Consider the following 14,023-nt stretch of genomic DNA (forward strand, 5'->3'; position numbering starts at 1 on the left):
AAAAAAAAAAAAAAAAGAAAGAAAAAAAAAAAAGCCTGGCACCTCTGCCCCCTCTGTCTTGCTTCTCTCTCAACACGTGACACACATGCTCCCCCTTTGCCTTCCACCATGATTATAAGCTTCCTGAGGCTCTCGCCAGAAGCAGATGCTAGTGCCATGCTTCTTGTACAGTCTGCAGAACCATGAACCAAATAAACCTCTTTTCATCATAAATTACCCAGCCACAAGAATTTCTTTACAGCAACACAAAATGGACTAATAGATGCATGCCAGTGAAGTCCGGGCTTTTAGTGTACCCATATGCAATAGTGTACACTGTACCCAATAGGTAGTGTTTTATCCTAGTTAAACAACTTTAATCAATGACTTAGATGAGGCCAATAGCATATCTAGATCACAGATGTCATAAAGATGGAAGACACAGTAAATAAGGTAGACATGAATAAGGGATAAATGATTCCACAGGAACATATGCCAAGTACTACACTTAGATAAAAAAGCAAACTGTGTAACAACCAACAATAAGTAAGCCAGGCATGGTAGTGCACACCTGTAGTTTCAGCTACTTGGAAGACTGAGGTGGATCACTTGAGCCCAACCTGGGCTACAGAGCAAGACCCTGTTTGTTTAAAAACGAGAAAAGAAGAGAAACATGCAGCAATATGCAGAAAGCTCAACTAGAAGCCAGCTATAGCCAGAAGCTTAACATAAGTTGGCAACGTCATGCTACAGCAAGAAATGCTCATGAGACTTTTCCTTTAAGAAACCTAGAGTCATGACAAGGGAATGAAAAGGCCAACTTGAAGCCACACTGGGCTGACCAGGCTCAGGGCATTCTGTTGGGATATAGATGTCATATTAGGGGACAAATGGACACATCCAGGATACTTCAAAACTAACCAATGAGACCCAAGAACTCGGTCTGGAGGAGAAAGTGCATACTGACAGCTGGTAGGCTAGATCCAGAAGGCAAATGGGCTAGTTCATTCTGCACAGGATGAACAGGTATTTAGTAATACCAGAAAACTTAACAGAAGAATCTGGATTTCTATTTATCTTGGGGGTTGGCAAGGAGAAAAATCTAGGGATAACTGAATGAAGAGGGGTAGCCAAAGCCCCATTTAATAGGAACCAGTCTACATCCTATTGTCTGACCCCCGGCTTTCAGACTTACTATGAGTGAGGCTATGAGCATTTCAATTGCAACCACTGATGCAGAGAAAAAGAGTCAAAGGGTGAACACAAAAGCTGTGTTCTAAGACCTGAAAGGTTATGTCTGGGCTAGAGATATACTAAGATATTATTCTGAGGAGAATAAGGACAAAGGGTACAAGGCATAGACAGGTTCAACATAAAAAAGAACTTCCTAACAAAAATGGAACAAGCTGCCTGTGTATATAGCTTTTCTTCACTGAAAAAGGGTCTCAAAGGAGACTAATTCGCTAAAGAACTAGAATACATAACCCAAAAAACATCCCTTCCAAATCTGGGTTTCTCTGATGTTTTCGTATGACAAGTTTCATTATCTTCAGTACCGTCTACCATGGACAGCACACTGGGCTGAGCCCTGAATGTTTTTTGTGTGAGAAAAGCACTGGCTTCATAGTACGACCATAGGATTTACTGATTCCATGTCAACTAAATACAGGCTCTAATACAGAATTACTATCTGATCTTCTCAGGCACATTAATTCACAAAAAATAGGAGAACCCTATTATTTCATTAGTGTTCAGATGTGATGGCTACTTCTCCCTCGAAGTCACTCCAAGTTACAGTGAGGGAATCACAAGGAGGCATCATGGCACGATGGACAGAAAACCAGAATACGAAATGTGCTTGAGCAAACTTGACACTCTTTCTAGACCTCAGTTTATGCATCCATAAAATGGGGCAGGGGGGAAGGGAGGGCATAAAAATTTAGCCATGTCTACTTTACAAGATTGTTGTACAAATCAAATAATGCAGGCAAAGGTGTTCTGACAATTAGACAGCACTATATACATGCAAGGCTTTCCAATACAAAATGTAGATCTACTATGTATTACTTACATTTTTTTGAAATAAATTATGCTTCCCTGGCATAGCAATCCATACCATTTTCCCTATTTACCCCATGATCCACATATCCATCTATTTATCTACCTCTCCATTTCTATTTCAGACTTCACTTTTCCAAACCCTCTCATGTTAAAGTGTGAGCCAGGATTCAACAGTGTGGTACCAAAGTACTCTAAATGTGAAGTAAAGATCAAGGATCAGTCCCATGTACCTAGGGGAATAGGGTGTACAGGTACTAATGAGCCCCATAGGCAAGGCACCAAAGCGCCTTTCAGCTCTGAGCTGACACCTGAACTTTGAGTTTCATTCCACTCAGCCTTATTTAGGATGTGGAGAGGCCTTCACGCCCCTCAGCTCTCTGGAAGTTTGCCTGCCCCTGTTGGATTGAACCCTATGAAACTGCTGTTTTGAGTGTTAAAAACAGTCAAAAAATTGGGTATGGTTCAACCTACATATCCTAAATTCCAAATGTATTAATTTAATTAAGGAGGGAAATGAGATCACAAAGGTTATCAGCCCCCTCCCAGTAAGACACAGGAGATCAATTTCCTGCCAAATTAATGCTTGATTTTTTATTTTATTTTTAGAGACAGGGTCTTGCTCTGTTGCCCAGGCTAGATCAAATTAATGTTTTAAATTTGAAATTCTTCTTACTGGCTTACTAGGAGATAAACATTTATTCTTTCCTACATTAGATGCCCCATATGCCACTCAGAAAAGAGCTACACCAGTTTGGCTCAAGCATCCATTTTTAGAGATGAATATATCAACAACAGGAGCAAGGAAGTGTTATCTAAAACTTCAGTGCCATGAAAGCACCCAAGTCCCAGGTAAAAAGAAAAATCCACGGTTATAACATGTACAATGAGGAGTCAGGAAAAAAAGTGTTCCCAGAGATGTTCCAAATGGAGGAATGAGAGTTAATCCCTTTAGGGAAATTTCAGAATGTTAAGCTGTGCTATTTTCTAGCAATGAAATCTCATCAGTACCCTGACTTTGATTATTTATTACAGGTTACTCATGCTTTGAAGTCTGAGCTTGCCTACTCAGTTTTAACAGATCTACACCACAGTTCTTTAAGAATCCTTATGCAAATATAAAATTTTAAGCTATATAAAGATTCACACAAACCAAGGTTATATAAATGAAATTCCTTTATAATTAAATTTTAAGAGAAAACTATAGGGATTTAGGCATTAGCATTCCTGTCTATTTGAAATGTAATTGATTTCTACCACAAATAAACTTAAATGTACCTATTACTTTTAATAGGCAGTAATGGAAATTAACTTCTGTTTATATATTTTTTTGTGGTTGACATAACTGTCATTGCAAAATTGTTTTAACAAACATGACTAGAAAATGAGATAAAGTGTTAACTGGAAAACAAATACACACATCCACAATAATTTGCTTACCTGTAATACAAATTTCTGATCTATATATTTTTTGGCAATGCTGGGTTGGAATTCTTGGCTTTCCAAAAATCGTATGAAAAATTCATATACAAGCTGCAACAAACAGATTATGGTTAATTTCAAATTATGATTCACTGGGAATAGTAATACAAACCACCAAAAGCCTGTAACACTAAAAGTGACAGGGCTTAGAAAATTGATTTTAAAATCAATCAACAAACCATGCCAGCCTGTCTTGTGGCTTACAGTTGCTGTTATGCTTTCAGCTTTTAAAACTTAAAATTAGAAAATACAACCAAAGAAAAATTTCCCATAATCTTACCATTCAGAGACAACCACTGTTAACATTTCAATGTATGTATCTCCTTCTACAACATACTAATGTACTATAAACATATTCTTACAGTTTTGCAAACTGCTTGTACCATTTATACAATATATTATGTATATACTTCATTTAACATACCATATAAATATACTTTTACAGTTTTACAGACTACTTTTACCATTTAAACAATGTATTATGAACAATTTACATCAATAATATCTAAACTATCATTCTTAGTAGCTATAAGTAGTCCATTATAATTTATAATGAATAATTCCATTATTCATAATTAACTTAACCAATCTCCCAGGCTTAGACATTTAAGTAGTTTCTGAATTATTTCTCCATCATTCTGCGTCAACGTGCATCACATAACATACGTCAGCGTGTACTTGTTCAATTATGTCATGAGGAAATGTTTCTAAACATGGAATTGCTAGATCAAAAGATATCCAAACATTCAGAATTTTGATACTCACTGACAAATTTCTTTTCAGAAAGTTTATGGCAATTTCTACTCATCCCATAAGATGGTGTGGCACAATATACCCATCTGCAAAAAGTTAGCCTCAAATAATTGATAAACAGTGGGGAATTACTGCCTATTCTCTTTGCATAATAAGTCTATGTTAAAGGCTACATTAGATCCTGATGAGGTATGCAATAGTATATCAAAACCAGAACCTTTAACTAGTGCAACTGCCTGCGCCTGTAGTCTCTGCTACTCAGAAGGCTAAGGAGGGAGGACTGCTTCAGCCCAGGAGTTTGAGTCAAGCCTGGGCAAGAGAACAATACTCTGTTTCTTTAAAATATATATGTATATAATCTAGAACTTTTTAAGAACTTTTTAAAATATATATATTAAATATATATAAAAAATATATATATATTATATATATATTCCTGAACATCTAACTCTTTCCCTTACTAACTGTGTAGCCCTGAGCAAGTTAATTTCTCTGAAACTTTGTCTCTTAAATGTTATAATGGAGATGGATAGTCTCTAAGTTTAAATGTGATAATACACACATAAAGCCCGCTGCACAATGACTAACATGTATCATCATCACTATTCCTAAAATAACATTTGCTAACTTTTTGGTCTCACTCCTTTACACTTAAAAATTAACGAGGATCCCAAAGCTTTTGTTTATATGAGATATATATCATATATATGATATATATATATATCAAATTAGAAATAAAAAGTGAAAAAAACTTTTAAATGTTACTGTTTCACTTAAAAACAAGGTGCATTATATGTTAACATAATTATGTTCCTGAAAAAAAAGAAAAAAAAAACCTTTACTTTCCAAAAGAATTGAGAAGAAAGTCATTGTTTCATATTTTTATAAATCTCTTTAATATGTGGCTTAATGTAAGACAGATTTTCATCTGCTTCTATATCCAATCTGTTGTGATATGTCATTTTGGTTTAAGCATATAAAGAAAATCTAGCCTGATGGAGATCCAGTAGTTAAAAAAAGGGAGCATATTTTACTAGTTTCTTTTTCTCCCACATAATTGTGGATATTCTTCTTTGATGCTACACTAAATTCAACAAATTGTCATTTCTTAAAGATTAGTTGCAACATACAATCTGAAATGATATCAATGAACTTTTCATACTTTGTTACACTAAAACCCAATCATCTGTCTTGCACTTTGAATGGATCTTTATCCATGCATGGATTCCTAACATCATTTGCCAACTGGAAAATACTGGTTCACTGAGTTATGCAGCTCTTTCAAATGTTGACACATTTTATTATACAGTATCTAAAAATATCACATTCTTTATTATCTCAATCTTATTTTTAAAAAGTCTGTAAGCTTTTGGAAGCTGCAAGCTCAAGGTGACAGATGCAAGACAGATATAAGTTTTCTAAAATTCTAATTCTAAATTCTGCATTAATACTCTAATTTTGTCAGTGGTAACAAATATTGTCAAATGGTTTCCTTGTTTGTTTCAGAGAAATATCTGTCAGATACCCAAGTCTGAATAATTATAGTCTGTTAGTCATTCCTTCAAGTAAAAATGATGTTTCATGAGGAGAAAAGAAAAAAAGACTAGTTTAGGTTACAGCTCAAAAACGATTACACAAATGCTTTTCCATAAGATAACCATTATATTTCAATATGCAGTGGATGTTACTATGCATACTTCCCATTGTGTCATGTAGAATATTTTTAAATGTGTGCTTGAGCGTCAAAATTTAATAAAATTATTTTTGCTGTTTCTTCAAAGATGTTCTCAAGTGAAATCGGCTTTTTTACACTTTTAATGACAAGTACATGGTAGTGAAGAATACTCGACCAGTTTGACACAAGTAACCTTGATTCTCGTTAAGGTGGCAGCAATTTTAACCACCACCACTTTTGCAATGAATAGTACAAATGTCAACACAGTGAAAGGACAAATCATATATACAGCACTGTTATAAAGGTAGTTTTGACCTTGCGGGACACTGAAAATCAGGTCTCAGAGCCACTCTAAAGGTCCAGACACCACTGATTTAAACGTTTCTTGTCACGTCAGACTCTAACTTAAGACTTAAATAAGGGATTCACATTAGCATTTTACTTCCTTATAAAACTGTTTTTCTCCTTGGAACTCTCTGAATTCAGAAAAATTTCTTTCCTAATGATCCGGACGTTGCCAAGTTTCACACGTTATTTTGCTAGTCAAAATAATGCCCAAGTCCTAAGACCTCAGAGAATTGTTCCTTTTCTAATACGCTCATCTGTCAGCTCTCAGTTTTACAAATAGAATGTCAGCCTTATTCAAATGACCCCATCAAGTGGGTTTTAGCCCTCTTTTGGTTGTCACGAAGGGGAAACTCTCATCTTCTAAGCTAACCTGTGGACTGGCAAGGCTTTCCAGCAAGACTGGCAAAGTGCTCTCTCATCTCTGTTCCCTTGAAAGCAGTTATGGTCTAAAATGGTTTGGTGGAAACACTTCAGACATATTTATTAATAAGCATAAGTGTTCTCTGCACTTAAAAGAAAGATTTTACGTCAAAATCAAAAATCTCCCTTAAGTTTCTAAAGAGAAAGACTGGGCCCTGGGGAGGACAAATTACTTTTCAAGGTTACGTAAGTGAATTCTCCAAGGAACTTTAGTAAAAAGGCTAGCATTCCTGTTTGTCAGTCTCAAGTGGAAAACATTAAAAACAAACCCTTAATTGTAAATGAAACTCCTATAAAATTGTATTCTACTGAAGACACACCTGAACCTGATTTCAGAAAATACATAAACAAGATACTAATTCAGATAATCGAACGGTTGAATAACATACACAGAGTAGACCCCTTTGACACATTTGAACTAAAAATTATTCTTTTGTCTATTTTTAAAGATCCCAAAAGATCCACAATTTGTTATAATCAGTAATTTGTTTACTTTTTTTTTTTTTTTTTTGGGTGACATGGTCTCACTCTGTCGCCCAGGCTGGAGTACAGTGGTGCAATCTTGGCTCGCTGCAGCCTCCGCCTCCCAGGTTCAAGCAATTCTCGTGCCTCAGCCTCCCAAGTAGCTGGGATTAGAGGCGTGTGCTGCCACGCCTGTCTAATTTTTGTATTTTTCGTACAGATGAGGTTTCCTATGTTGGCCAGGCTGCTCTCAAACTCCTGGCCTCAAGTGATCTGCCCACCTTGGCCTCCCAAAGTGTTAGGATTACAGGCACGGGCTACTACATCCGGCCAATCAGTAATTTGTATAGGCCACAGATTTAAATCAAAAAGGTATGCAGGAGCAGTCAATTAGCTGGGCAATGAGCACAGCCAACCATTCAACAACCACATCTCAATGTCATTTTGTTGTTTTGACCTCCTGTCAGGTATTTATAGTTTTTTCCTTGCAAAATGTGTCCCAGAAAAGGAAGCGTACTGCTAATTATGAAGTTAATAAAAAGTGAAAAGGTCTAAAACTATGCTGTGTTTTGGTCAGAAATATAAGTTGGATCAACTAAAAAGTAAAATGTTAAACTTCATGATAGGTGACTACGACATGAATGACCTATCATGAAAAGAAAAAGAGATTTCTTATATATTCAATGAGTGCCCTCATTAGTGCTAAAACCACCTAAAACCGAAAATGGGAAGGTGACTAATTTGTGCTATAGGAATATACAAAGGAAACGCAGGACTCTTGAGACCAAGTCAGGAGCCTTGTTCCAAAAGCAACAGATGGTGAAGGCAACAATGTGCCTAGTTACCTAACCTTTACTATGAATGAAGGTTGATTTACAAATTTTAAAAGTTTCCTTCACCTGATCCAGCATTAGTGGGTCATATTTCCCCTTGAGCTAAAGAAAGGACCAAAGGATAATAACCTTGAACAGGATGTCAACACAGATGAAACCAGCCCATTTATAATACCGTTTCTGCCTTTATATCCAAAAGGGCACCGGTCTCATTACCATTCTTCATTGTTTCTTTGGTTTTAGGGTTTCAGATAAACTAATGGTTAATATTCCTGCAGTAATCACAGTGTAAGCTAGAGTGGTTTTTTGTGGTAGAACTTACGAGTTTCAGAAATTGATTTGGTCCTGTATTTTATAGAGTCATTAAGTATGGGAAGGATTAACTGTAATATTGAGTAAAACTTTATTGTACTTTAGGGGAAATTTATGTCTATGGTTACCATGATTTAGAATAGTCAAAAAGCTCTTGCAGATCCGGCCACTGCACTCCAGCCTGGGCGACAGAGTAAGACTCCGTCTCAAAAAAAAAAAAAAAAAAAAGCTCTTGCAAATGGCAAGAGTGGTCCACAGGGTCTTCTTCGGAATACAGAGAAGACAACACACTGAGGCTTTAAAGACATCTCTTTCCGTGTCTTTTCCGCCATAAGATGTGAGACAACTGAGAAGACCATCTTTTTGTTGTTGTTAAGTTTCTTCCAGACTAAACTGTAATTCAATGAACTGGCGCCAAAGATTAAGAATAAGACATAACAATTCACCCATTCAAAAAACTAATTCTTTTTTGGATTGTGTCACAATCTGGGATATACCTACGAAAAGCACAAATAGTTTTACAAGTTTCTTAGATTGCAGATAGTATGTCTGGGACCTTAAAAAAAATCAAACATCTAAGATAGGAAATCAACTACAGTGTTTTAACTAATTTACCCAGTCTTAGCAATGGAGGCAGGAATACATATGCATAACATGCCTGAGTAAGAGCTGAGAAAACAGAGCCCCCAAAAGTTTTCCACGTAACAAAGGGAAATAGTACACGTGTGTACCTGCAGAAACTTTGAGTTGTCAAAGCAGGACAGACAGACTTGCAAATTTACGTCAGAAATTCTGAAGTAGAGGGAAAAAACTCTTAGAATATCTCTAGGCTTTCTCTCTCTGCTGCACAGTTTGTTTGCTCTTCAAAAAGTCAACTTGAACCATGAATACATTTCTATGAAAATGCAGCAGCTTCTGCCTAGGGGTGAAGGTGTACAAGGTATTATTCATTTTCTTCCAACCCTTCCCCCTTGCTATTTGTCAAACAACCTGAGGATATTCTGACTCAATGGAAGGGTGACTTTGGGGTTCAACATGTACAAATTTCCTCGCTCTATTCTTTCGAGAAAGTTTGGCCTTGAGAGAAGGCAGCACAAGGGAGGAAGGAGCTGGGAAATTACCAGTATGTATTATACAAGTTAATACAATACAGATGGCTCTAGTGCTGGAAACAGAGATGCAGTGATGTCCCTGATCCATCCTGGCACATGAGTATGATTGGAAAACATGGCCTTCTCAGTGCAAGAGAACAGAATTGGCCTTCACCCAAGCTTTCTCTCAGCTGTTACTCTTCCTTACAATACTGTGAACGAAATAGCTATTACAGTTTGGTTTTTGTCCTTCTAACTAAAGAAACACATTTGTAGTTAACGTGAAGACAGGCATACAAAGTTCCCAGGGTACATACTGCTAAAAATGAGATATATATTCTGTGAGCTAATCACATTCAACTAATAACTAATGTGAAAATAATTCTGTGCTTTGTTTGAGGCTCTAGAGGGCAGGATCATAAAGAAGCTCTAACAGACGAATAAGAACTGCTGGCTGTACCTGCAACATGGGGTGGGGGGACACTAAAGCATCACACTGACACTATTTTATTCTTTTGGCATCCTAATTATCAAGAGTAAGAAACATAAAAAGCATTCTCTAACTTTCCATTGTACTCTAATTTGATTTCTTGGTGAATAAAGGCCTTCAAGGAATTCCCATGCTAATCAGCTAATGAGTTAATGGAGTTTTCTTTTAGAACGAATGGTATTTCAAAGTACCTGTAAGTGTGGCCACGATGCCTCAAGGGTAGGTTCATCTTCTTCTGGATCAAATTCATTGCTGTCACTAGGAGGGAGAGTTCTGAATATATTGCAAGATACCTAAAAATAAACAAGCAGCAGAGTTAACGGGAAGCACCTTCTGCGCAGTTTTACACAAGGTCCTTGGAGCCAAGCTGAGGGGAACCCAGATAACAGTGCACAAGGAACATCACCAAACTAGAATAAGGACCTCTTTCTACAGGCTCTGAGGTGGGGACCACCTCCAGGCAAGCTGGGAAGTAGCAACACAGCACCATCCTACTCTCTTGAACACTATTCATTGTCCTTATTTAACCCTTTCCACCCTAGGTTGCCATGATTTTATACCTCCCATCAAAGCCTGCTCTTGGTTACTTACCAGTCAAGCATGTTTCTGATTAACCAATTGACACTAAAAAATAAATAACTCCTAATGGGCTTCATGTGCTTCCCTTATCAGGCATAGTCACTATTTGCAAACTTATGATTGAAATAATGGTGAAATTTCAGGCTTTTCTAATAACCTTAAAAATATTCCTTATCTGTCCTCAACGAGTTGGTTTACAAAATAGTAACGATACCCAGAGCAAAACTGTATCTTTGATATAAACCTCTATAAACTTTTAGGTATTCCTTAACCATAGGCAAGATCCAAATTAAACAATGGTTGTTCAAAACATGGCCATGAGTTGGCAACTGTTGAAACTGGGTGATAAAGAGATGAGGATTCATTATACTATCTATTATTTCTATATACGTTACAACACTTTCTCTTTTTTTTTTTTTTTTTTTTTGAGATGGAGTCTCGCTCTGTCACCCACGTTGGAGGGCAGTGACGCAATCTCGGCTCACTGCAACCTCCTGCCTCCCAGGTTCAAGTGATTCTCCTGCCTCAGCCTCCCGAGTAGCTGGGATTACAGGTGCATGCCACCACACCCGACTAATTTTTGTATTTTTAAGTAGAGACAAGGTTTCACCATGTTGGTCAGGCTAGTCTCGAACTCCTGACCTCAAGTGACCCACCCACTTCAGTCCCAAAGTGCTGGGATTACAGGTGTGAGCCACCACACCTGGCCTATTAAAAGATTTCTATAGTAAAATGTTTATGTTTTAAATGTTGTTGCTACTAGTCTCAGGATTCCTTTCCAGTTTCTGTTTCTTGCCCCACTCACCCACTCATCTTTCTCCTAATGACCCGAACATATCCTTAGATCTGAAGAATAAGACAGGGAGGGACAGGAGAACATGTGTAAAAAGTGAGAAGGGAAAAAGAAAGCAGATATTGCATCAGAAGCCTTTGCTGGCCTTCCTATGTAATGCAGAAAATACTGAGCTATCTAATACGCTGCTCTGAAAGAAGAATGAAGAAAGGCTTTGGGGTACCCATATAATCTGAATGTGTACATTCCTAATGCCTAGAACAGTGTGTACACATAACAGGCATTTAATAAGTATTTATTTCATAAATATATTTTTTATTATTTATTTCATACTTATTAAATGCCTATCATGTGTACACACTGTTCTAGGCACTAGGAAAACAGTAGTGAACAAAGCAGATAAAAATCCATGCCATCATGGAACTTATTGTATTCTAGTTAAAGCCACAATTATCCCCATTTCCTAGTTATGGAAACTGAGCTCAGATGTATAAGCTATGGAAAGGAGATCCAATTTTATTTTAGTGCAATGGGAGGCCATTAGTGGATCTTAAAACAGAGAAGTGGCATGATCTGATTTCTGCCTAAAAAAAAAAATCACTCCAACAGCTATGTATAGAATAGGCAGGAAGAGGACAAGTTAGGCTGTGAATGTGACAAGGGATGACGCTGGCTTGGCAAGGATGGTAGGGAAGACAGACAGAAATAGATTGATTCAAAAAGGTAGTGCTTTGCTGCTGGCTTGGATATATGATGTGAAAGAAAGAATTAAGGACAAGACATAGATCTGAGGCCATAAACTGAAGATAGAGATTACTGGAAAAGGGAAAAGTTTATTTCTTTGCTGGCTTGTTGTAGCGGAGAGATCTAGGGATCTAGTTAGAGACGTATTAAAGAAGCAGTATCTAGGAGGCAATTAGAAATATGAAGTCGGACCTCTGAGCTGGACAGGTCAGAACCAGGGACATATAAGACTCAGCAGCATATAGATAATACTTAAAGCCATGGGACCAATGGGATCACCTTGGAAAGAAGTAAACAAAAAGAAGAGAAATGGTCAGCTGGGAGCAGTGGCTCACGCCTGTAATCCCAGCACTTTGAGAGGCCAAGGCGGGTAGATCACAAGGTTAGGAGCTCAAGACCATCCTGGCTAACACGGTGAAATCCCGTCTCTACTAAAAATTAAAAAAATTAGCCAGGTGTGGTGGCGGGCGCCTGTAGTCCCAGCTACTTGGGAGGCTGAGGCAGGAGCCAGGTGTGGTGGCAGGCGCCTGTAGTCCCAGCTACTCGGGAGGCTGAGGCAGGAGAATGGCGTGAACTCAGGAGGCGGAGCTTGCAGTGAGCCAAGATTGGGCCACTGCACTCCATCCTGGGCGACAGAACAAGGCTCCATCTCAAAAAAAAAAAAAAGAGAGAGAGAGAGAGAGAGAGAGAAAGGGTCCTTGGGCACCCAATATTTAGAAATTAGGTAGAAGAAGAAGAGCCAAGGAGAGCAAATGAAAAGAAGCAGGTGATAATAGAAAAGAACTAGAGTTTGGGGTCTCAGAAGCTAAGAGAGAATAGCGTTTTAAGGAAGAGGTCAAGAGCAGCAAATGCTGTTCAGAGGTTGACTAAGAAGAGCACAGAGCAGTATCTATTGGACTTGGCGGTCCTATGAAGTGTACACTATTATGATCCCTAATTTACCACTGAGGAAATAGAAGCATGGATGTTGTTAAGCTCTAAGGTTACAATTAGTAACCAGGAGAGTTATAACTGGACCCAGACTGTCAGGATCCCCAGTGTTCTTTCTAAGAGAAAAGGTAGACCAACTTTCTTATTCGTTAGCTTAGAGGACAGAAAAAAATGATCATATGAGAATATGCTTTTGCTATGGCTAATGACAGCAAACACAGTTCTATTATTTTATTTTTGTCCCTTCCAGTGATTACTAGAAATTATTTTTATGAAGAAATAAGTGACTTTTCAGGTAATGACTTCCCTTCAACCAGCCAGCTATAATGTAATTGACAGGGCAAAGGTTCTTTAATTACTCAACTTTGAATCTTCATTAAACTATACATGTATTTCAAAAACTGAGTCTTCATCCCAATTAAGTCATTTATTATGTACTGCACTCTTTAACAAGTGTTTTTCCTCTCCTAAGACATGAAAGTAAACCATGAGAGGGGGAAAAAAGGGGCTTCTCTATAGTAAAAAATCTGGGTAAAGAAACAGAAACTTCTCTTCCTTTGTACTCCTGGGCATATAAACTCTCTTACAGTGCCCACCACACGCTGCAGCAACTATCTGTTTGGTTATTTGTCTCTCCTTACTAATAACTAATCAGGAATATACAATACATTTGTCTTCCCACCATATACTCAGCATTTAATAAACATTCACAAAGTAAAAGTTTGGATATATTAATAAAGCTGTGTATTGTGGTTTTGCTTTAAATAAATTTCAAAATTGTCTAGGTAACTTGAATAAATCCAAGTTATTTCTAAGGATGTTCATCCCTGTATTGTGTTCTCATCTTCTGACTTGGTCAAAACTTCCTCTCTCAGTTAACACAGCAAAAGAAGGCCACGTTGGGTAAATAATCCAAAAGGCAGGTAGTTCTAGAAGTATATACATCTCATTTAGCTACACACTGTCATTTCTTCAGATTTATCTTCCTGTCATGCTTTATTTAGTTTACTTCTAAACATTCACCAGATGACAAATGAGGAAGCACATGTCTGCTGGGTTGGACAATTCAGAGTT

At 37.5% G+C, this 14,023-nt stretch overlaps 1 protein-coding gene across 4 annotated transcripts in view; it reads right to left on the bottom strand.

Annotated features, from left to right (window-relative positions):
* Nucleotides 1-14,023, bottom strand: part of PPP2R5E (protein phosphatase 2, regulatory subunit B', epsilon isoform) — a 182,509-nt gene that overhangs the window by 41,766 nt on the left and 126,720 nt on the right. For all 4 annotated transcript variants that reach the window (XM_011978282.1, XM_011978283.1, XM_011978281.1 and 1 more), the window contains 2 exons: nt 10,095-10,196; nt 3,478-3,570 (listed from right to left, as the gene is read on the bottom strand). In XM_011978282.1, the coding sequence (XP_011833672.1) occupies nt 3,478-3,570; nt 10,095-10,196 (195 nt within the window). The remainder of the gene's footprint in view (nt 1-3,477; nt 3,571-10,094; nt 10,197-14,023) is intronic.

Source organism: Mandrillus leucophaeus, unplaced genomic scaffold (genome assembly GCF_000951045.1).
Source record: "Mandrillus leucophaeus isolate KB7577 unplaced genomic scaffold, Mleu.le_1.0 Scaffold192, whole genome shotgun sequence".
NCBI lineage: Eukaryota > Metazoa > Chordata > Mammalia > Primates > Cercopithecidae > Mandrillus > Mandrillus leucophaeus.